This window comes from Galeopterus variegatus, unplaced genomic scaffold (assembly GCF_000696425.1).
Source record: "Galeopterus variegatus unplaced genomic scaffold, G_variegatus-3.0.2 Scaffold58, whole genome shotgun sequence".
Classification (NCBI taxonomy): domain Eukaryota; kingdom Metazoa; phylum Chordata; class Mammalia; order Dermoptera; family Cynocephalidae; genus Galeopterus; species Galeopterus variegatus.
In genome coordinates this window covers 659654-684493 of record NW_007726169.1, presented here as the reverse complement: position 1 = coordinate 684493, position 24840 = coordinate 659654, and the positions used below count along the sequence as shown (strand labels likewise).

Genomic DNA, 24840 nt, shown 5'->3' with positions numbered 1-24840 from the left:
CATTTTTGGAAAAATTTCAAGAAAAACAAAAACAAACAGGTTTTCTAGTTAGTCACCGTATCCCCTCCTCAGAGAATTCTGATTTAGTAGGTCCTAGCAGTGATTTAGTTTTAAAGCACAGATGGTTTTACACGCACACATGTGCACACACACACACACACACGCACATGTGCTCACGTGCACACACACATGCCCACACGTGTGTACACACACGCACACGTGCACACATGCACACACATGCATGCACATGCATGCACAGAGTTACAAAGTGCACATGCACAAAGTTACAAAAGTGCCATATGTAGTACTTGAAGGAAAGTGCAGACGAAGAAAGCCCCACCTGCCCCACCAGTGAATAGCCCTACTCTGGCTGACATTCTAGCATGTTCCTGTCCCGCCTTTCCCCACAGACCTGATGTACGTCCTGTGGCTGTTCTTCGTGGTGTTGGCCTGGAACTGGAACTGCTGGCTGATCCCTGTACGCTGGGCCTTCCCTTACCAGACGCCAGACAACATCCATCTCTGGCTGCTGATGGATTACCTGTGTGACCTCATCTACCTTCTGGACATCACCGTGTTCCAGATGCGCCTGCAGTTTGTCAGAGGGGGGGACATCATTGTGAGTCACAGGCAGGTGGAGGGGGTGACTGGGGGCAGACCCCACAGCCAGAGCCTTCATGGGCCGAGCCCCTGATGCTGTCATAGACGACAAAACAAACACACAAGGAAATCTCAGGAGCAGCTGCCTGTGTTTCTGCAAGAGCATAGCTGCTTATTACGTACACCTTTGATGTGTTCTAATTACACAAATCAGATACTGCTCATAGGTGAAATAGTTCCTGGGCCATTGGATGGAATTAAAGATGGAGAAGTCATCTAGAGAATGGCCCTTAGACCAGGTAGACCTAGGTAGAATCCCAGCTTCACCACCACTAGCTTAATCGCCTTTCTGAGCCTCAGTTTCCTCATCTGTGAAATGAGAACAGTAATAGTTCCCACTGCAGAGATTGCTGAGAGGATTGATTGATAAGATGAATGCAGGGTGCTCAGCACAGGTGACTGCTGGTGACTGACACTTCCTGGGGGTCCTGCAATGAACACGCTGATGCTCTGCTACATGGACTAGTTCGAGACCCCATGCTCTGGCCCACGCCCCACTTACCAGAGGGGAAACTGCGGCCCTGATTGTGACTTATGAGAAGCAGGAGCACAGTCCCCATCTCCCTGTGCTGGTCACTTTCCAAAATTCCACACTGGCAGTGCCCGCTCCACTGTGTGCAGATGAGTTGAGGTTTTGCTTCTAAAACAATTTAGAGGAAAGAGAATTCCTTGGACTGATCAGAGTAGTTGCCAGCTCCTCAGTAAATGAAGTCACAAATGGTCCAGGTGAGACCATTGTGCTGAGAGAATAAGCTCCATATCCTCACTTTCCATACAAGGAATTGGAATCTCGCTGGGTGACTCTGGACAAGTCCCTGCCCCCAGGGGCTCAGCCTCCGCAGCTGTAAACCTCAAGGCTTTCCTCAAAGCTCAGCTGGTCTGCTCCGGCTCCATGCGTGTGGGGCTGTTACTCTCATACGAATGTGGGGCTCTTCAGGGAATTCCACTGTTGCTCCCCAAAGGGTCGGGGATTAAGCTCTAAGGCCATTTCACTGTCATTCCATTTTCTTCCAGACAGACAAAAAGGACATGCGAAATAACTACATGAAATCTCGTCGCTTTAAGGTGTGTGTCAGCGATGCAAGTTTTAGTGCCTGCAGAGGTTGCAGAAGGTGGAATCTGGGAGGGCCCCAGGTGCTTTAGGGGGCCCATGTGACTTGGTTCCTGCCTCCTGGAGGGATGTTGGTCCCATCTCCCATGGGAGTATCCTTCAGGCCACAAGCCCCAGGAGACCAGCAGAGGCTGGGTGGTGCTCAGAGGCCACTTTTCCATGTGTCCGTACCACTCCAGCTCCCACTATGCAGCACAGCAGCCATGGTAATGAAGCTGCCCTTGGGGTTGGCAACATGGGCTTTGAAGCCAAGTGGGAGCTTTCTGCCCTCTCATCTTAGGCCCCCCTGAGGCATTCTGACCCTACCTTTCCATTGAAGGTGGGGACCCTGGAGACCCTGCCCCTCACTCACCTGAACCCCCAACCCCGGGGATACCCGCTTTACACACTGTGATGTCCCTTGTGATTTCAGATGGACCTGCTCTGCCTCCTGCCCTTGGATTTTCTCTACTTGAAATTTGGTGTGAACCCCCTCCTTCGCTTGCCCCGCTGTTTAAAGGTAGGACTGGCAGGTTCCCCCACCCAAGGCCTTCAGCTCCACCATGCTCTGCACCAGCTCTGCCCTGAGCAGCACTGGGGAGGGAAAAGGAATCCTTGAGGGATGGCCTGAGGGAGATGCATTCAATCCATGTGTGTCTTAGTGGCAAGTTCATTACAATGTACAGTGCTTCTGTGGCACCACATTAGGTATCATTCCAGGGGCTTAACCAAGGCTTACTCCTGAACCCTATGATGTGAGTGTTGTTATTACCAACATATTACAAATGAGGGGACTGGGACACAGAGAGGTTAAGTAACTTGCTCCAAGTCACACAGATAGGAAGGAGTGGAGTTTAGATTTGAACTCAGGCAGTCTGTCTCCACTGCCTCTGCTTTCAGTAATTATAGAGCCTCTCAAGAGAGGAGTATCTGCCTTATGGTGGTCTCCAACTAAAAGATTGGGAAATTGGCATTTGGAGAGGCTGGGTGACTTGCCCGAGCTCACAGGAGCTAGGAAGCCCTAGGATGGATTTGAATGCCCAGCTCGACACCCACTTCATCATTGGTTGATGCTCAGTGTCATTCCAGCTGTTTCTTCTGCCACTCACTGGGCAGAGTCAGTGTCCCATGGAGTGTCCGGCTGGCATAGCATGGAGTGGAAACCCGGGAACTGTCCTGTAGTGTGACCAGGGTGGACAGCCACTCAGAGCACTCAGGATCCCCCTGATGGATTTTGCTGGCCAATCAATTAAATTCATCTCTCTCCTTAAGTGATGCTGGTGCCTTTTCCCAGAAATAGTAATGAGGGAGTTTACAAGGCAAACATGGGCCGGCCTGGTGGCACACTCGGTAGAGTGCGGTGCTTGGGAGCACAGCGGCGCTCCCGCTGAGGGTTCGGATCCCATATAGAGACCGGTCTGCTCACTGGTTGAGCGCGGTGCGGGCGCGACATCGAGGGTTGCGATCCCGTTACCGGTCACGAAAAAAGGCAAAAAAAAAAAAAAAAAGGCAAACATAATAACTGTAATAACCTGGGGAAACAGGAGAAAATGAGGAGGAATTTAAGTCCCCTGATGGAAAGAAAGCACACCTGCCTGGACTCGAGCATGGAAGCTGCCTCTGAGCTTTCTGGCTGCCGAGAGGAAGGGGGACCTGTGAGTGGCACCGTTCTTCTGTGATACACGTCAGCCTCCTGGGGGGCTGCAGAGTGCTTTAGAATGAGGAAGGCTGGGCCCTTGGGCCATGTTTTATCCCAGGTGTAGAGGTGAGATTCGTACCTTGGTTCACATGGTGGCCCTGGTGAGCATGTGTAACTCACGGGCCCAACATTCAGCACAACTCAGAGGAAAAAATTCTTTGAGCCTAAGATGAGGGACCCAAGCCTGTGGTCCTTCTGCATCCAATTTAAACCCTGGATAGAGATTAGAATGAACACCTGGATGAATAGCTGACATATCCTTTAGAGAATCTTTATAAATGCTATTTTCAAATATCAGAAAATGAATGTGTACAGAGATGTAGAGGGAGTGCAGCATCATGGAAAGAGCTTGTAGGTTTGAGTCCAATCTGGGTTTGAGTCCTGTCTCTGTCACTCACCAGCATGTGCTTTGGACAAGTTACTGGACTTCCCTGAGTGCCAGCTTCCTCTTTGTCAAAGGAAGTTGATGACACATGCCTCATGTGTAAATAAGAAATAAGGGGGCCGGCCCGTGGCTCACTTGGTAGAGTGCGGTGCTGATAACACCAAGGCCAGGGGTTCGGATCCCATATAGGGATGGCCGGTTGCTCACTGGCTGAGCGTGGTGCTGACAACACCAAGCCAAGGGTTAAGATCCCCTTACCGGTCATCTTTAAAAAAAAAAAAAGAAATAAGGTAATGTTGGGCCGGCCCTGTGGCGCACTTGGGAGAGTGGGGCACTTGAGAGTGCAGCAGCGCTCCTGCTGCGGGTTCGGGTCCTATATAGGGATGGCCGGTGCACTCACTGGCTGAGCACGGTGCAGGCGACACCAAGCCAAGGGTTGCGATTCCCTTACCAGTCACAACAAAAAAAGACAAAAAAAAAAAAAAAAGAAAGAAGGTAATGTCATCTAAAGTGCCAGTCATGTAATAGGTGCTCGATACAGAAGAGTAGATATTATTAGATTTTTATTGTTCTAAATAAACCTTTGAAGGTGATAAGGTAGAGAGGGGGAGGATGCCATTTCTTTGTAAAATTGTTTTCTTTATAAATAAACATTCAAAACAGGGTCCTTTCCCTGGCATGCACGTACCCCTGAAAGTGTCATGATAGGAGTGAGAATGTCTAGGAGTCCCCTGAAATTACATGCAAAGTGTGAGAACATGATTAGATGTAATCTACGAGGGAAAATGGGCAATGACTTTCATCAGATCCCTAAGAGGAGTTTTTGGCCTCCACCCCTCAAGGGGCTAAGGAGCTCTGATTCTGAATGCTCACTGTCCAGCCCCCTCCTCAGCCCTCAGCCCTGGTATGGTGGGGACAGGGCCGGAGACGCAAGGGCAGTGCATGGCCCACAGACCATGGGCTGCCTGTGACGCCTTGCTCTTCCTCCCAGTACCTGGCCTTCTTTGAGTTTAACGACCGCCTGGAATCCATCCTCAGCAAAGCCTACGTTTACAGGTGAGGCCCCCCCTTCCACACACACACATGCATGCATGCACACACGTGCACACACTTGCACACACATGTGCACACACACGTGCACACACGCACACAGTGCAGGATGTCTGCAGCAAGAACAGAGGGAGCGAGGCACTCCCTACCCCCACGCTCCCGCTTTCAAACTCCCCCGGCCCTCCAGGCCCCAGCACCACTGGAAGCCATGTCTTCCTGGCCCAGCCTCCTCTTCTCCGAAGGAATGTTTGTTTTCTAGAGCACCAGGAATGTCCCATTTCCCCGCATTGTGATCAGTGCCCACACAGGTTGACAGGAGTGACTCACCAGCATTTCCAGGGCAGGAAACTGAGCTGAAGCTCCCCCCACCCCCCAGCTCTAGCAGAGCAGGAGCTGTAATGAGGACACAGTGGTCATCTCGCAGTCGTGCAAGAGCAGCCAGGCCACGCTTGGGGAACAAGCTCCTCTTCATATCTCTCACAGGCAGCACAGCCTCCATCTTCACTTCCTTGCACACATCTGTCCTCTCCCCTCTCCTCCCCAGAAACATGTTTCCCCTCTGGTTCTTCCACTCCCCGAGAACTCATCTGCACAGGTAGCTCTGCTACCCCTCTGCCAATTCCAGCTCCATTTCCAGTCTTGACAACATTCCATTCAAGCGCCACCATTCCCAACTGGCACGGTCTCAAAAGAGCATCCGATGGGGCCAGCCCAGCCACTGGTTGGTTCTCCCTGGCTGGTGGCCATCCCTCCAAGCCACTGGACAGGGCCACACAGCTCCACCTCTGAGGTGAGGGGGTGGGGAGTGAGGACTGGCTCATTTCCTGCAGTCCTGACCCCTGGGGATTTTTGCTGCTGTGTTCATCCTTTTTCCTTCTCCTGCAGGGTCATCAGAACCACAGCCTACTTGCTGTACAGTTTACACTTGAACTCATGTCTTTATTACTGGGCGTCGGACTATGAGGGCATCGGCTCCACTCACTGGGTTTACGATGGCGTGGGAAACGGGTGAGCCACAGTCTTCCTCCTGGGGCCACACACTTTATACTTCACAGCACAAAGACTCCAGGAAGGAGTCTCACTGCCACCATGTTGCTGAGGCCACCTTGCTCCCAAGGAATCATTGACATGACAAGGCTCAAAGGCCAAGTCTCCACATCTTCACTAAGCTAAGGTCTCCAGACAGGGCTTATAGACTTGAATGAGACCTGTTAGGAAGATTCTTGCAGCATCCCGAAGTTTAGTAGTTGGCAAATACACTTTACAGGTGGATCTGCTCCTCTACCTCATAGGCGCAGCCAAGTGGGAATGAGGCCAGAGAACACCTCTCAGCACAGCTCCCCAGCCACTCCTGGCCGCTGAGGAATGGCAAACAAGGTGAAACCCACTTGCCAATCCAGAGAGCTGCCAGACGTTATGGCACATGCTAAAATGATGATGATGATGATGGTGATGGTACCGACAACAGTAATAATACCAACAGCAAGCCCTGTAGAACACTTACGTACCAGTCGTGTTCAGACACTTAACATAGTAGCAGCAATCGCATAGACAGGCACCATCACATCTGCATTTCACAGATGAGGTAACAGGTGTGAATTCCCAAGGTCGCACTGGTCATTAAGTTAGAGATTTGAACCCAGGCAGCAGGGCTACAGAGTCTTAACTGTTGTACCATGTGCCTGGATGAAAAAAAAGTGCCAGCCTAGTGCCCAGAGGGGGTGGGGGAGGTGGACGTGGGCATGATCAGTTCCACCAAAAGTTGCCAAAAGTCTGATCTTGGCCTTGATCGGTGGAAAGAAGGGACAGAGAGCCCAGGAGGAGGGAATAGCACTAAGAAAGATGGGGTGCTGGGAGATAATGGAGTCAAAGAGCAGACTGTATGACTGGAGGGATGGGGCGTGTGGAAGTTTCCAGAAAGGTAGGTGGGGCCAATTGCTGACTAGCCTCCCCTGGGAATTTGAACCTTTTCCTCTAAAGTTGGGCTGTCCGATCCAGTACCCACTAGCCACACCGGGCTAGTGAGCACTTAATGGGCAGCTAGTGTGACTGAGATGTGTTTTAGATGTGACGTATGCACAGGATTTGGAAGACTTATGACGAAGCATGTAAACTATCTATTACCCATTTTTAAAATAGTGGTTACATATGAAGATGATAATAACTCATTTTTGGGGTTAACTGAAATACACTACTGAAATTAATTTTACCTGTTTCTTTTTATTTTACTTTTTAGAAATGTGGTTACTAGAAAGTTTACATGGTTTTCTAAATTAAAAAAAATTTTTTTTGGCAGCTAACTGGTACAGGGATCAAACACAGGACCTTGGTTATCAGTACCACGACTACTAGAAAATTTAAAATTACGTATGGAACTCGAAATTTAAATTTACATATGTTAATTTAAAATTACATATGTAATCATATATTTTTATGGGATAGCATTGCTTTAGGCAATGGGGACCCAGCAAAGATTTCTTTTTTTGCTGTTCTTTATCATATATATGTACATACATACGTATATATCATATATATGTATGATGTCATATATAAAATATTTTCTGATTATAAAAGAAAGATCAGGAACATACTCTACTGTATTTCTTTGATTCTAAGATACAGTTAATTATATGACACATTATTGAGTCAATTCAGCTTTTAGGAAAAAAATAAATATTACATCAAATGTGTACATGGATTGTAAGATCCATCCCAATTGTAAAAATATTAAAACGGGTGAAAAAAACAAGTCACCAACAAGGAAGTAGGATAAGAATATTGTGTATATTTTCTCATCACTGCATTTTTTAAAACCATGATATTGATACCCCACCATACAGATATACCAACCATTTCCTTGTCGTTAGCCCTAGAGGGTATTTCTAATTTTTCACTGTAACACGTGACGCTGTAGGGAATGTCTTTCTATGCGAATCTTTGTCCCCTGGCCTGATTGTTTCCTCATAATAAATTCTCACAGGCGGATAGCAGAGCCAAGGGTATGAACATTTTTAGGGTTTTTTAAATTATTTTAATTAATAGACTTTATTTTTTTAGAGCAGTTTTAGGTTTTCATAAAAATCCATTGGAAAGGGCCGGCCCGGTGGCGCACTGCTACAGTGGCCGCGTGGGAGTGCGGTGGCGCTCCCGCCGAGGGTTCAGATCCCACATACAGACCGGTTCCCGCTCACTGGCTGAGCGAGGGGCGGGCGCAGCACCGAGGGTTGCGATCCCGTTGCCGGTCCCGGTCCGGTACGGGCGCGACACTGAGGGTTGCGGTCTGTTGCCGGACATGAAAAAGACAAAAGGAAAAAAAAAAAATCCATTGGAAAGTAGAGAGAGTTCCCATAGTTATAGTGTCTAGCTTTTAAGGCTGGATGGTACCGAAAGCCACCCTGTTGACATTCTCTCTCTTTGCCTTTCAAAGCCTTTGAGCAGGAGAGTGACCACAGGGAGGGTCTCTCAGTAAGGTCACTCAGCTGATGGGAAGATGGTCTGGGAGGAAAGGCAGGAGGCAGACACCAGCTAGGTGGATGCCAGTATGTCAGGTAGAGCACAAACCCATCAGGACACAGGCTGTGCTTCATTTGGGGAGGGAGGGCAGTGTGAGAAGGTGGGAGCATGTGCGGTTGAGGACAGGGCTGAGCCTGGAGATTCAGAGCATGGGCTTTATAGACTAGGAGTCCTATGTGTGTCTCCTGGAGCTGCCACCTGACAGCAGTGGACACGCCACTTCTCTTTTCTGGGCCTCAGTTTTCTCACCTGTGAAATGGGGTTGAAAATAAGGCTCACACCCCAGAGAGGTACCTGTGAGAGGTAGATGCGTGAGTCGCTGCCCCAGTGCCAGCCATAGGAGGTGCTGAGTTGGCTGCAGTGATGAAGAGGAGGAGGAGGAAGAGTCTCATGGTGAGTTAGTCACCTTAGGTGGGCTCTGCCTTGCCCTGGGATGTGCCCATGAGTGATGCAAAATGCTCACAGGCCAGCTGTGAACACTCTGTCCCCCTCTAAGCACTTGCTTCCAGTTGGCACTGAACAGGTGGGTCACTCATGTCCAAGGCGGCTTCTTCATAGAGTGACTATTTGTTCAGAATGTCCTGTTCTCAGTATGGATGTCCCAACCTCAGTCACCATGCTGTAGCTGTCACCTTCTGTGATGTGCCTGCGGTCTGAGGGAGAGCCATACCTTTATAGAGATGTCCCAGAAGCCAGGGCAGCCCAGGCAGGCATGTGGGGAATTGCTGACTTCCGTTGTGGGGTGGAGTCTGTGAGGGGTCAGGGCCTAACACTCCCCCACATCACCAGTGGCCCTGCCCCTTGTTTCCCATGGTTGAATCCATCCACAGCCCTGCTCCTGAGCCCATGACTATACCCTTCATTCATTCATTCATTCATTTAACCACTCACAAAGGGGAGAACACAAGTTCTGCATCAAGTCTAGCTCTGTGATCTTGGGTGGGGCCCTTACTCTTTCTGAGACTCGATGTTCTCATATACAAAATGGGGGTGGTATTACATTCAATTTCTTATGAGGAACAATAAACTAAGATATATAACATGTCCAACCTGTGCCTGAACAGGAATCTGTGACCCCAGTTCCTGCTACAGGTAAGCCAGAATGTCAGGAAAGGGGTTTGTAACCTGGGGTATAGAGATTTAAGGAGGTCACAACCCCCGTGGGAATTGTAGCTAAATTTTGAGAATACTTTGGTGTTTCTAGGGAAAGAGTCCTAGCTTTCCTGAGATTCTCAAAGGAGTGTGTGCCCCAATAAACTAAGAACCCCCCTCGCCGGGGCTGGGCCTGGCACGTCCATCACTGGGCAGCCCTGGGAAGGAAGGGCAAGCAGGAGGAGAGGACAGGGGGTCAGCTGTCTGGGGACCTCCTTCTGCAGGACCCTCTGCTCAGCAGGGGGAAGGACATACTTTTCTGGTAGCAGCGCTCTATTCCAAACGAAATCTTCCAGGAAGCCCCAACACATGAGCAAAGCACAGGTAGTGAAGGAGTCCCCGAGAAGCCCAACCGCGTGAATAAGAACTTTAAAAATAGCTACCATTTGTTAAGTGCCTGCTGTGTGCCTGAGCCTTGAGGATCCGAGATCCTACATATACTGGGCCCTTCATCCTGCTCCAGGGCCGTCCTGCTCTGGCCCTGCCCAGCCTGGGGCATGGAGGGTCTCCATAGACTTAAGAGAGTAAAAGACATGAGGACTGAAGGGAGCTTCCTAAGATGTGCCATGCCAGTGGGAGAGTCCTCCAACCAGGAGGGGTTTGGGGGAAAGCCGGGGCTTTGTGGACATCGCTCCTGTGTCTTCTGTCTGTTGGTGGCCCCGTGGCATGAACACCCAGCTCCAGGACGGGTCTGGAGGGTTGGGGGCTGCTCCGTTGGGTTGAAGGCTGCTTTCATGTGCCCTCTGGTGGCCTGAGCAGGTACGACAGAGGCTTGACCAGGCAGGCCTGTCTTGTGTGGTCCTGAGACTTCCAGGCAATGGGTGATAATGGGGAACAGGAGCTAAGAGCCCTGCCCAAATTCTCACAGCTAGTTGGAGGCAGAACTCCCCACCAAACTCCCCAGCAACCTCTGCTTCCTCCTCCCAGCATGCCCCCCTAGGTAGCCAGCTTCCAGGACATGGGCCAGCCTGTTGCATTCTCTAGCACAAGTGCATGGTAGGACCAGCAACAGAGAAGCTATCCGAGGCTGACTTACTGAGAGCCCACCACGTGCCAGGTGTTCCTCTAGCATCTCGTTTCGTTTTCATGGTCCCCTGTGAAAGATGTTCTAATGCCATGTAATGCCAGTCTTGGAGAGACTGAGTAATTTGTCCAAGTTATGTGGCTAGAACATGGTGGGGCTGGGTTTGAGCCCGGGCAGCCTGGCTCCAGAGCCCATGTTCCATCTATGATGCTACAGAAATAGCTGCTGAGCAAAGCCCAGGAAGACACAGGAAAGCTGGCCAGGATTGCCCAGTCTCTAGGCCCTGCTGATTCCTGGGTGGTCTCAACCTGAAGGTGTGGGCAGGTGTATGAGGGACCCTTGCTACTTTGTGATAATTAGATAAACTTGGTGTCTTAGTTCGCTGTGAGCTGCTATAACAAAATTCCCGAGACTGGGTAATTTAGGCAGAACATAAATTTCTTTCTCGCAGTTTTGGAGCTGGGAAGTACAAGATCAAGGTGCCGGCATCTGGTGAGGGCTGCTCTCTGCTTCCAGGATGGCACCTTAAATGCTGCATCCTCTGGAGGGGAGGAACGCTGTGTCCTCATGTGGCAGAAGGCAGAAGGGCAAAAAGGGGCAAAACTCCCTTCATCAAGCTCCTCTATGATGGCATTAATCTATTCATGCCTAAACAGCTGCCAAAAGGCGCCCACCTCCCAACACTGTTGCACTGGGGATTGAGTTTCCAACACATGAACTTGGGAGGTCACATTCAGACCACAGCACCTGGGGCATTTCCTGTGCCTTTTACCACAAGTAGGGTCCCTTCACTCATACATCCTCTCCCAATGGATCACAGGCCTGTGTCAGGGGGTTACTGATGGTGGGATCTAGTCCTAGCTCTGGAACTTGTCAGCTGGTGACTGTGGGTTTTCCCTTTTGGGGCCTCAGTTTCACTGTCTGGAAAATGGGTGGGCAAGGGGGAGGGTCAGAAAAGGTGATCCTCAAGATATCTTCCAACTTCAGTGTTGCTCTTACTTTCCATGAACCAGCATGACAGGGGATTGCAAAGGAAAAGACTGAAAATGGAAAGAACATTGAAGGATGACTGAGGGAGCCCAGTCCTCAGGAGTCTGAAGACTCTGGGCTATCCTCCTGCCAACTCTTCCCAGCTGTCTCCTGGAGCCCCAGTTTCCACATCTGTAAATGGGAATGACAACATATTCCTGCAGGGTTGGGGTAGAGTCACAACCAAACCAGATAGCATTTGTGAACCTGCTCTGCACATGCGAGAGGTGGTTTTTCTTGCATTTATGAGCTGTAAAGGGTTCTCTCTTACACAATGCACATCTACCAGAGGTGTCTGAACCAGGCTGCCCAAAGTCAGCCCCTTTTCTTTTCTCTCTCCAGTTACATTCGCTGTTACTACTGGGCTGTGAAGACCCTCATCACCATTGGTGGGCTGCCCGACCCCAGGACACTCTTTGAAATTGTCTTCCAGCTTCTGAACTACTTCACAGGCGTCTTTGCTTTCTCTGTGATGATTGGACAGGTAGCTGGAGCATCAGCCTGGCTTTCCACCCCACCTGCCTGCAGGGCCCCCTCGCACTACTGTCAGAAATGTCATCCTTTGTGCCCGTTCCTTTTGGACTAAGCCCAGGAAAGAGCACTGGACTGAGAGGCAGGAGTGGGAGCACTGGGCCCTGCTGTGTGAAGGGGGTGGGAGTGATCTAGATCCCAGTCCCTCTCTGAAGTCATTCCCATTTGAATTATCAATCCCTTTGGGAAACCTGGATATGCTGGGATGAATGGTTTTCTGCCAAGCCTGAGGATTGGGGCTGTTTCCTTTGAGAGAAACCCCTGCCCTGGCGTTTCTGGTGTGCTGGGGGAGTATCTTACATTCTAATCAGCACATGAGGTGACAATCAGGGCACTGCCCTGAGGAACAGTACACTGGGGTCATATTTACTCCAGCATAGGGTTAGAGAAGTGGCTGCTGGCACTGAGCGGCCACCCAGAATCACACCCCACACACCTCACGGCCCAGCCGGCATGAGATGTCCTCTCCTTGTGTGGTCCCAGGGACCTGAGGCCACCCAAGGGGTTGGCAGCCTCATTCCCTCCTTCCCCCATCCGTGAAAGCTTCTCTGTGTGTGGACATCTGTCTGTCTCTCTCCCAATCTTCCCACTCCTATGACCACATGTCCCTGGTCCGCATAAAGTGGCAAATCCCCCAAACCCATTTAATAGCCCCCCTCTGACCCAGCAGCTTCCTGGAGCTCCCCCAACCTTTTCCCCCAGATGAGAGATGTGGTGGGGGCCGCCACCGCAGGCCAGACCTACTACCGCAGCTGCATGGACAGCACAGTGAAGTACATGAACTTCTACAGGATCCCCAAGTCCGTGCAGAACCGTGTCAAGACCTGGTACGAGTACACCTGGCAGTCGCAAGGCATGCTGGGTAAGACTGCACACACACACACACACACACACACACACACACACACACCTCCAACTTGCTGCCCTGAGCCCTGCCTTTGCCCTCTGTGTCTCCGAGCACTGGGGCCTCTCTTGGCTGCATCATGAGATCCCTTGTCTTCTGGACGTCCCTCATCTCACTTTACCCACCTTGAGATAAATCCCCATCAAAGATCTAAAAACAGTTTAAATCAGGAAAGAAGAAAGATTTTCCCTCCCTCCCTCCGTCCTCTATCCTCCCTTTCTCTCATGGGCACCGCAGAGCCCACGGTGGGCACAACAGATGTGGCCCCTGCTCTCCTGGGGCAGGCTCTGAGTGGGATCCTGATGGGGCTGTGTGGCCATGGGCAAGCCACACCCCTGCACTCATCTGTAAAGCAGGGATTATAGTCATGGGCATCTCTTGGGTTGCTGGGAGGATTTAATAAAATAATCTTTGTAAAACACTTTGTAACAGAGTGCCTGACACATAGTAAGTGTTCAGTAGACTTTAGTTCTTGCTAATGTTGTTATAGTGTGAGTGGGGACAATAGATCATCAGCAGTTGCAACAAGGGGGGTGGTCAGTGCTACAGCACAGGGACTGTCAAGGGAAGGCTTCCTGGAGGAGGTGGCATTAGTGCTGGGTTCTGAAGAATGAGTAGGAGTTGGTCAGAAAAGTGCACGGGGGTGTTCCTGGCAGAGGGAATAGTATTGGCAAAGGCATGGAGGTGAAAAAGGGCACTCTACAAATCTAGACTGGCTCTGTGTGGCAGGGGAATAGGGTGCCTGAGTGAGCCAGTGCATAGGGCCTTGGCCTGTATGTGTGCATGGGGAGGGGCCTGGCATTGCCTCTGACCCTTGCTGGGTCTTGTTCATAGACGAATCAGAACTGATGGTGCAGCTTCCGGACAAGATGCGGCTGGACCTCGCCATCGATGTGAACTATGACATTGTTAGCAAAGTGGCACTCTTTCAGGTATGCCCACCTGGTGCCCTCACCCCCAGGGCTCTGGAAGTTCCCAAGCCCAAACCTTCCTCTAAATGGGGCTCCTCTCACCTCCTCTCTGGGGTAGGGCTGTGACCGGCAGATGATCTTTGACATGCTGAAGAGGCTTCGCTCTGTGGTCTACCTGCCCAATGACTACGTGTGCAAAAAGGTGAGCTGGCTGAGGCAGCTGCAATGGGATTTGGGATTCACAACACCCTTTCAAGGATCTGGACTGGAGGGAGCACCTTTGAAGGCCCAGTGAGGTTTGCAAGCCCAGGGTAGAGCGGAATTGCTGGGGAGGGAGAGGAGCAGCTATAGCTCTGTGCACTGGTGACCTGACCCAAGAGCTCTCAGGTTTTTTGGGTTAGGTGGCTTATCCAGCTCCAGGCAGTGATCACAGATGTGCCTTAGGCTTTGCAAAGCATTTTCACAGCTCTCTCAATGCAAGACCGTAGGGGCAATGATGAGGATTTTCACTGTACAGGAAAGGAAAGCAAGGAGCCTGAAGAGGGGCAGGGTCTTGACTGTGTAGACAGGACTACTTCCAGGGTCTCAATCTTCCCAGCAGGAAAATGGGACAAGAGAAGGGGTAGGTCTAGGTCAGAGGTTGCAAACTTATAGCTCTTGAATAGGATCTGGCACAGATATTTTGTGGGGTTCTTTTCCTAATCTTTAAAAAAAAAAAATTGAATTAGTCCCCAACTTTTAAAAATTGGAAGATTTCACATAAAAATCCAGATCTCTGGCTGAAAACAGAAAATCTGCTAGCACTGGGCCCCACTTTCTCAAATAGCAAGAGTCAGCTGGAGTGGAGGAGGGGCTGCCCCTAAATGGAAGCATCATGCCCTCTCCTGAAGCCACAGGCCCCACCATTCCCCACTGCCCCACACCAGGCTCCCTTCACTGCTTTACATCACCCACCTGATCCAAGAAAACATGTGGGTTTGAACTCCAGGTCCAGACAGTGACTAAAGCCTTTTCTGCTCCATGTCTTTCGGATTCGAGGTGACGCAAGGGCCACTGGGTGAATGGGGAGGGGGCAGGAACCCAGGTTTCGATCCTCTTGTACAGAGCTGTTAATAAGCCTGGGTGTGTGCACAGGGGTGAACATATTGCCCAAGCAGGCCCTATAAGACTTGGGAATCCCCATCCCCAAGAAAACCCCTGTCTCCAGGTTATGCTGTGTAGCAGTGTCGTTTCTGGAAGCAGAGAGCTGGGGGGAAAGGGGGAAAGGATGTTGAAGATGATTGGATTTAAAGCTGGAGCTTCAGGGACCAAGAGGGGTTGTGGACCAATAGAGTGATTTGTCTGATGTTGGAGCCACTTCCTAGCTGTGCAGCCTTGGGTGAGTGGCTTGCCCTCTCTGAGTCCTGCCGTCCTGGTGGATAATGTAGGGTTATTGGTAATACCTCCTTCATGGAGTGGTTGTGAGGATTGAAGAAGATGTGCACACAGAGTTTGGCACCGTGCCTGGCACAGAGTAGGTGCAATTGCCATTGCTATTATCCACGAGGGTAATAAGGAGTTTGCTTTAGGTAAGAAAAGGCAAATCAGGAGCTGGGGGAGTCTGCAGTGGCAAGTTCAATTGAGCACTTGATGATCATGTGTGCATGGTGCCCTCTATTGTCTGGTTTTGCTCTGTGACGATCTCACTGAGACACTCCAGGGCCACCCTGGGGCTGGTTAGTGAGGTGAAGGTCAGCTCTTCAGTCCACTCATACTTCAGCCTGTGTCAAATTGGACACAGAAACAGAAGCAAAACTGTCTTCCTTTTTTGTTAAGAGGGCCAAGCATATGTGAGATGCACAGGAAACATTTGAATAAATCAAAAGAGTGACTGAATTATTTTCCTCGGTCTCTTCCCTTTTAAACACGCCGGGTGCTGCCCAGAGGTAGCAGGCCAGGGCAGGAGCCTGTGAAGGTGTAAGGACTGGAAGGCGTGTGGCAGACTGGATATTTCTGATTGCAGTCCAAAGCAAGCTGTATTAGTCTGTTTCTGTTGCTTATAACCAAATACCGGGGACTGAGTAATTTATAAAGAAATAATTTTATTGCTTACAGTGTCAGAGGCTGGGAAGTCCAAAGTCCAGGGAACACATCTGGTGAGGGTCTTCTTTGGTGGTGGTTTTACAGCAATGCAGGGGTCTCACATGGCAGAAAATGACAGAGCAGAGAGAGGGAAATACTCTCATGTGCTCTCTTTTTAAAGCCCTCAGAACCATGCCCCTGACCACCATCATTGATACATTCACTACGGCATGGTCCTACACTCTAATCAGCTCTTCAAGGACCCACCTTTCAATTACCATAATAAGATTTCCCACCCTCTTTACACTGTCTCAGTAGGTAGTAAGTTTTGGGGGGACATCGATCCGTAGCACAAGCTATTCATTCATTCATTCATTCATTCGGTTTTATCTGGGACTTAGGCCACTGCCTTAGTGCACTAGGACTGCTGTAGTACAGCACAACTATCCCCCACACTGAGCGCCTCTCTCCTCGGCTTGCAGATGGCCACCTTCTCCCTGTGTCTCTTCACGTCATCTTCCCTCTATGCCTGTCTCTGTGTCCAAAGTTCCCTTTTTCTAAAGACACCAGTCATATTGGATCAGGGGCCCCTCCTACTCCAATATGACCTCATCTTAATTTAATTAATTACATCTGCAATGACCCTATTACCAACTAAGGTCACATTCTAAGGTACTGGGCATTAGGATTTCAATATATGAATTTGTGGGGGGACACAATTCAACCCATAACAACCGTGAACTCTGGAACCAGACTGTCTGGGTTCAAATCCCAGCTCTCCCTCATCCCGGCTTTACGACCTTGGGCGAAGAGCACCCTACGTGAGAAGGCTGTTGAGGACGAAGTAGGTACAGCCACATGAAGCAGTTACAACAGTGCCTGGCACTGAAAAGTGTTATGGATGTGCTGGACTTCATGATTACTGTGTCATTCCTATTTCAGCTGGCAAATGCTTACCAAGCTCCTGATATGTGCTAGGCATAGATATTAGCTTATGATGTGAACCACTATTCGATTTGCCTTGCGTCCACCACTGGGTATAATTTGCGGAATTTGCAGAATACCGTTACACCTGCACCTCAGAGGTTAGCTAGAACTTTCTGTTCCATGACAACACAAACTCCCCACCAAAACCCTGTCAGTGAGGCAGGGCAAGGGGTGGTCACTCTCCCCAGTCCACAGAGGAGGAGACTGAGGCCAGAGAGGGAAGTGGCTGGCCCCACCCCCCACGCCGAGCTGCCGTGGCAGGGCTGGACCGCAGCCTCGTTCCTACCGGCCTCTGGGCCCAGCCCTCACTGCTTCTCTGGTCGCTTCTGGGGATGGGAAGATGGACTCGCCCCTTCTCTATTTCAGGGGGAGATTGGCCGCGAGATGTACATCATCCAGGCGGGGCAGGTGCAGGTTTTGGGCGGCCCTGATGGGAAGTCTGTGCTGGTGACACTCAAAGCTGGATCTGTGTTTGGAGAAATCAGGTCAGAGGGGAGCTGGGGTAAAATGAGAGGCCCTGGGCAAGGGCTGAGGAAGGTGGAGTGGATGGCTAGTGGGTGGGTCTGAGGACACCACTGTGATCAGCACTGGCACCTGCTGACGTACAAGTGCAGGGTGGGCCCAGGCTCTCACCCGTGTGGAGCCATCACGGTACTTGACACAGGAAGTGAAAATGAGGATTCGAATGTGATCAGAGCCACAGCCTCCGAAGGGTCTGACCTCCCTCCGTTCTCTGCCCCAGCTTGCTGGCTGTTGGTGGCGGGAATCGGCGTACGGCCAACGTGGTGGCCCACGGGTTTACCAACCTCTTCATTCTCGATAAGAAGGACTTGAATGAAATTTTGGTGCATTATCCTGAGTCTCAGAAGTTACTCCGGAAGAAAGCCAGGTACGTAATTTTTTTTTTTTTTCATTAAAAATAAAATGCTAATGCGCCGGCCCGGTGGCGCACTGCTATAGTGCGCCACTTGGGAAGTGCGGCGGTGCTCCCGCCGAGGGTTCGGATCCCACATACAGGCCAGTTCCCGCTCACTGGCTGGGCGAGGTGTGGGAGCAACACCGAGGGTTGCGATCCCGTTGCCGGTCCCGGTCCGGTACGGGCGCGACACTGAGGGTTGCGATCCGTTGCCGGACATGGAAAAAGACAAAAAGGAAAAAAGAAAAAAAAAAAATGCTGGGCCGGCCCGTGGCTCACTCGGTAGTGCGGTGCTGGTAACACCAAGGCCATGGGTTCGGATCCTATATAGGGATGGCCGGTTTGCTCACTGGCTGAGCGTGGTGCTGACAACACCAAGCCAAGGGTTGAGATCCCCTTACCAGTCATCTTTAAAAAAAAAAAAAAAAAAAAAATGCTAAGGACAAGGACTTTCTCTTCCATAACCACAGTAACTTTATCAAAATCAGGAAATGTAGTATTGAAACAATACTGTTACCTCACCAGTAATTCATATCCAGATTTTGCTAATTGTCCCAATAGTGTCTTTTATAGCTTTTTTTCTTTTCTATTCCTGGATCATGTCTAGGATCACATGTTCCATTAAGGTGCAATGCATTCTTAGTCTCCTTTCACCTGGGATAGTTCTGCAGTCTTTTTCTATTTTTAATGGTTTCTTTGAAGCATACAGTTTTTTTCTTTTATTTTTTACTTCTTTGAAGCATACAAGCCAGTTATTTTGTAGAATGTCCCTCAGTTTGGGTTTGATTGATGTTTTCTCATGATTACCTTCTGGCTCTGCATTTTTGGCAGAAATCACTCAGAAGTGATGTGTCCTTCTCAGTAAGCACATCGCAAGGCACGTGATACTGGTTTCTCCCAGTACTGATGGTTTTTCCTTTGATCACTTGGTTAAGTTTTCTGCATTGTAATATTACTACTTTTCTCTTTGTAATTAATAAGTAATTTGTGAGGAGTCACTTTGAGACTATGTAGATACCCTTTTCTCCATCGAACTTTAATCCACTATTGTTACCATCCGCTGATGTTTCCTCACTAAATCAATGATTGCTACGATGGTTGCAAAATGGTGATTTTCTAACTCCATTACTCCTTTCATGTGTGTTAGCCACCGTTCAACTGTAAGGAAGAGCTATTCCTTCCCTCCCATTTATTTGTTTATTCATTTATCTACTTATATCAGTATAGATTCACTTTATTCCTTTACTTATTGCTTTTTTTTCATAAGACAAAAAATCTTGGAAATCATTCTCCCAGTCTATAGACAGCTTCCTCATTCCTTTCAACAGTTGTAAAGCATTCCTATGAATGGGCATTAGAGTATTTCCAATATTTTGCAACTGCAAACAGCATTGCAATGAATAAATTTGCACACCTGGATTTTGTATTGTTGAGGAGTAGGCCATTTTTTTTTTTTTTTTTTTAGAAAAGCAGGTTTTTGCTTTTAAACTCTTAAGATCAGGTTTTTAATTGAGCACATTGTAGTAGAAAACCCACAATAGGCTTGGGAGGTTGATAGTACTCACATCCTTTCTTGCTGGGGCCCTGGCTGTCTGAGCTTAAGAGAGTTGCTTAACTTTTCTGGTCTCAGTTTTCTCCTGTGTATAATAAGTGGTATAATCCCCTAGTTTGCTGTGGTGAAGGTTAAATATAATACCATACAGGAATGTCTCCAGTAGGGCACTGGCATGTGGGAGGGCTCAGTCCATGTTAATAATAATTATGCTCCTCTTTATCCATCAAATTCTCCCTATAATTTTTCAATCGAATACATCCTTTTAATCCATACATTTGCTTTTCCTCCCTTGCCTTTTATCACATATTCTTACTTTCCACTTCATTCTATGAAATGATACATAAGTAAACTGCATGGAGAGTGCTCATAATAAAGGGAACAAACTCACCAACAACATCCATTTATACAACACAGTAATTTACTGAGTACGTAGTTCTAGGCCCTGGGGACACAGCAGGGACCAAACAAAGCTTACATCTAGTTGGAGAGACCAACAATGGAAAAAAGGAGCGATTACGTGATGCGTCAGCTAGGGATAGGGCTATGAGAAAACACAAAGCCACATGAAAGGACACAGGTGATGCAGGGAGCTATCTGAGATTAGCTGGTCAGGGGAAGCTGTTCTGAAGAGGTGGCATTTCAACCAAGACCTGCACAGAGTAAAGGAGTGAGCTGGGGAACTGCCCACAGGGAAGAGCATTCCTGGCAGAGAGAACAGCATGTGCAAAGGCCCTGAAGAAGAACAGGTTTAGTTTGTGTGCAGCAGAACAGCAAGAAAATCAGTGTAGCTTGATGTGGGATTGGAGGAGTTGAGGGAAAGAGATTGAGTCAAACCTTGTAGGTGAGGACGGGTAATGGCTTTGGCTCTTACTCTGAGGGAGATGGGAGCCATGCAGGGTTTTATACAGAAGAGTGACTTGATGTGACTTAGGTTTTTACTGGATCCCTTTGGCAGCTTCAAGGTGAGTGGGTGTAATGTTGATATTTGAGCATCATACACACAAGGCACGGAGGTCCCCTGGGGAAGGAAGCTGCCCTGTAACTCATCTTACCTGGCTGCTCTCAGGGAACCCACTTGGCCTTTCCAAACGCCAGGCTATCTGAACTTTTCCCACAAAATCTGCCCACCTTCCCTGTCATATCAGCTGCAAGTGCCAGCCCCTCCTCTGCCAAAGGACAAAAAAGTAGAGTAGATCCTCATTATTCATGGACTCTGTGTTTAGATTCCCCTCCTCACTAAAATGTATGTGTCGTGAGGATTGTTGTGCGATTTAAACGAGAAAGTATGTATTACTTATCTATTGCTGTGTAACAGTATTACCATAAACTGAGTAGCTTAAAACCACATACATTTGTTATCTCAGTTTGTGTAGGTCATCCTACATGTTTGTAGCTAGATCCTCTACAAAGCTGTCATTAAGGTGTCAGCAGAGCAATGATCTTATCTCAAGTCTTGATGGGAGAAAGACCTGCTTCCAAGACCACACAGTTGTTGGGGAATTCAGCACCTTGAGGTTGTGGGACTGGGGGCCTGTGAGGATTGTTGTGCGATTTAAACGAGGAAGTATGTATTAGTTATCTATTGCTGTGTAACAGTATTACCATAAACTGAGTAGCTTAAAACCACATACATGTTATCTCAGTTTGTGTAGGTCAGAAGTTTAAGGACAGCTTAGCTAGATCCTCTACAAAGCTGTCATTAAGGTGTCAGCAGAGCAAGGATCTTATCTAAAGTCTTGATGGGAGAAAGACTTGCTTCCAAGACCACACAGTTGTTGGGGAATTCAGCACCTTGAGGTTGTGGGACTGGGGGCCTCAGTTCCCAGCTAGTTGTTGGCTATGGCTGGCCTCAGGCTCATCAAAGTCGTGAGGGGAGAGTTCCCTTGCAAGACAGAGGTCATATCGTGTGTGACATATTCACACAAGTGATATCCCTTGTGTTCTAACGGTCAAAAGCAAATCATGTGTCCCACTCATCCTGAAGGAGAGGGGACACAAGCATGAACACCAGAAAGGGGGATCACGGGGACCACCAAAGAGTGTCTGTAAAGGACTGAGTACAGGGCCTGGCACATATGGAGACTCAATAATTGTTGACAATGGTGATGATGATGATGGGAAAGTGACAATGAAGCAGAAGGAAAAGAAAAAGCTTTGGGTCCTTTTTCATCTGGGCATCCCATTTGTGACTCCATATATTAAAGTGTCCTTCAGTATTTCCTAACTGTGTGATCTCAGACAAGTTACTCAACCTCTCTGAGCCTGAGTTTCCTCATTTATAAGGTGCAGACTATAAGGCCCATTTCATTACAGTTGTTCTCATTATCCAGTGAGATGCTATGCAGAAAGCCCTTAGCACTGTGCTTGGCCCAGAGAAAGCACTCAGAAATCGCCAGCCAAAACAACCACCACTGCACAACTCCAACCTAAAGTGTTCTGCACGATCGAGCCTTTCCTCTCGCCCAGAGTGTGCTGGTGATGTAAGCGGATGCTGCTTTATTTCAGGCGCATGCTGAGAAGCAACAACAAGCCCAAGGAGGAGAAGAGCGTGCTCATCCTCCCACCCCGGGCGGGCACCCCCAAGCTCTTCAACGCTGCCCTCGCTGCAACAGGGAAGATGGGCGGCAAGGGGGCCAGAGGAGGCAAGCTCGCCCATCTCAGAGCTCGCCTCAAAGAGCTGGCCGCGCTGGAGGCGGCTGCCAAACAGCAACAGCTGCTGGAACAGGTAATGCAGCTGGGAACCCAGCTGCACCGTCCCCTTTGGGTTCATACCAGGGAGAAGGCCGAGGGACCTCCAAGAGTGGACCACCCAGTTAGTTCTAGGGACTTCCCCCTGCTTCTTTATATCAGTCAGGACCCATTCGGTTGCCAGGGACAGAGTGCAAGTCCAAATGAGCTGGAGGAAATGGAGTTGCTCCATCAAGTAATAGAAAAGTTCAGGCAAAGCTGGATCCAAAAGTCAAAAAAATGCCAATAGGACTAGTTTACCCATTCTATCAATTTCTATTTTCCTCGGTGATGGCTCCATTTCCAGCCAGACCACCAAGAGTTCTGGGGTTATATCCTCCTGGTATAGCAATTCCAACATGAAGAAAGTACCTCTTCCCAGTGATTCTAGCAAAAGTCCCAGGACTCACTGCCATTGCACAGAATTGGGTCAAGTGCCAACTCCTGAGCCATTCAGTGCAGCTGGGGGAATGTGGTGCTCTGGACAGGCCTGGGTCACTTGCCACCTCTGGACTGAGAGTGGGGTAGGGAAGGTTCCCCAAAGAGAAGTCTTGATGCTGTTGCAGAAGTCAGAGGAGAGGTGGGAGCAAGGAATGTCCCTTCCAGATCGCAATGATGTTCTCATATTTAATATTGTGTCTGTGACAATTTAAAAGGTTTGAAAGGAAAATCCCATAGACAGGTACAGTGCTGGTTGCTCCCTCCCCCACAAATCTAAAGGGAGCGTTAAAATTAGTTCTGGGACTTTTTTCTGTGACTAAAGCCAAGAATGCAAATTAGAATGATTGCACTAATTATGTCTGTTCATGACTGTCCTTTAGGGAGTTGCTGGGGAAGGTGTGTGTGTGCTGGGGTTAGGCAGGAGCTCAATGGCAGGGCCTCTTCAGAAGAGGGAGCAGCAGTCTACATGCCAGAATTCAAAGAAGCCCAGTGAACTCAGTCTCAATCTGGGCTGGTGTCAGAGTCCAGGGGACCCATCCAGAGGTCATATGACAGTAGGAGTCTGGTGAATGACATCAAAACTACTTGGGGTTCCAAGACATTCTCCAGATACAGCCACCAGTGGCCCCAGACTGAGGAAAGATGTGATTGCCTGTCTCACAAACTCAAGGTTAAGGTTGAGCCAGCAAGTTGGGGTCTTTAGTGCTGGCTGTGATGGGCTGAGTAGACGTGAACTCTAAGAGTGCTCTCAGTATGGTGAAAGGCTTTAGATGAAATGAGTTTGTTGCTTCTAAGTGTTAGATCTTCACCGAGGCAATGTTGACATGTGAATTAAATTTGCATGAATGTTCTAATAAAAGACATTTCCCTCCTGCAATTCGGACCAACCAGGGCAGAAAAGCAGAGTGCAAGGAGCTCTTAAACAGAAGACCGGAGACACAGGTCCAAGCCCCAGCTCTGTCATCTGCTAGCTCCAAGACCCTGGGGAAGCTCCTCAAGCTTTTTGAGAACTAGATTATTCATAGTTGCCACATGGGGCTGTAAAGATCAAGAAGGATACTTTAGATGCCTTTTATAAAATCATTTTGAACATGGCAAAGCACTTTACTAACCTTCCCATGATTCATCTGGTTCCATTCATAGCAGGATGCTTCAGGAAGTCCCATTAATGGTCACCATCTGAGCATCTTGCCCAGGAAGTGTGTTGTTAGAGTTCAGGATGGACAGGGGACGGTGGAACAGGTGCACCAAAACATGCAAACTCTGAGACAGAGGGAGCAGCGGGTCCCTAGAGCTGCACTGGGTTCTAGGAGCATCTTGGACACTCCAGCACCCCCCCCCACCCGCCCCTTCCTTCAACACTCTAGACTTAAGCAAACTTCAGGGGGTCTCTATTCCTCACAAGCACACTGACTGCTCCCACTTTATGTTCACTACCACCACCTTGAATGGGTCTCCAGCTGCAGAGGACCACTCCGGCCTCCTCCTCTGGGGGCTGCTCCCTCTCCAGTTTCCTTCTGTGCAGAGATGGGGTCAGACAGAGCAGGAGGGCCACAGGCTTCCACAAAAGCATGGTTTTTTACTCAATTCCTTGCTGACACATGGACGATGGCAAACATCTATGGGAGGCAGCCCCGACTAGAGGCTGGAGGTCCAGAAAGGTGGCCTGGCCACAGCTGCTTTGGCCTCATCACCCTTTACCTTGTTTGCTTCAAGTTTATCTCATTCACTGCAGGTCCACCCATCCGTTGTAACTGGAGCAGGGCAGGGCAGGATGGTTTTCAGCCATGGCAGAGAGGCCTTGGTGGTCTCCCTCGTGGCCACCACCTCCCCTCCCTCAATAGCTCAGGGGACGGGCTCTGCCTTGAACCGATAACTTCGCTCTGGCTTCCAGCCCTGCAACTCAACAGAGACCTAAAATGTCCCCGGGACTTTCCACGAAACCCAACCGGGACGTTTAATCCTTAAACTTCCCCATAACGTATTGTGTTTCTCCTAAATAACCCCGGTGCGGCTCCGCGCCCGTCCACCAGATTCCATCGCCTGCACCCTCCGCGGGCGGCGATAAAGACCTTGGTCATTCTGTACCTCACAGTCACCCTTTCTGGATTCCAGGCCAAGAGCTCACAAGACGCTGCAGGAGAGGCAGGCTCTGCCGCCCCCGACCAGCCCGCGGCCCCGACGGAGGCCGCCCCCGACCAGCCC

General features: G+C 49.4%; 1 protein-coding gene across 1 annotated transcript in view; it reads left to right on the top strand.

Moving 5' to 3' along the window:
- CNGB1 (cyclic nucleotide gated channel beta 1) overlaps nucleotides 1–24840 on the top strand; it is a 126041-nt gene that overhangs the window by 39570 nt on the left and 61631 nt on the right. Inside the window, exons 21-33 of the mRNA XM_008575132.1 lie at nucleotides 411–619; nucleotides 1675–1725; nucleotides 2184–2270; nucleotides 4826–4890; nucleotides 5770–5892; nucleotides 11945–12086; nucleotides 12836–12995; nucleotides 13872–13969; nucleotides 14067–14150; nucleotides 17363–17481; nucleotides 17739–17885; nucleotides 21973–22192; nucleotides 24751–24822. Of these exons, the coding sequence (XP_008573354.1) occupies nucleotides 411–619; nucleotides 1675–1725; nucleotides 2184–2270; nucleotides 4826–4890; nucleotides 5770–5892; nucleotides 11945–12086; nucleotides 12836–12995; nucleotides 13872–13969; nucleotides 14067–14150; nucleotides 17363–17481; nucleotides 17739–17885; nucleotides 21973–22192; nucleotides 24751–24822 (1577 nt within the window). The remainder of the gene's footprint in view (nucleotides 1–410; nucleotides 620–1674; nucleotides 1726–2183; nucleotides 2271–4825; nucleotides 4891–5769; nucleotides 5893–11944; nucleotides 12087–12835; nucleotides 12996–13871; nucleotides 13970–14066; nucleotides 14151–17362; nucleotides 17482–17738; nucleotides 17886–21972; nucleotides 22193–24750; nucleotides 24823–24840) is intronic.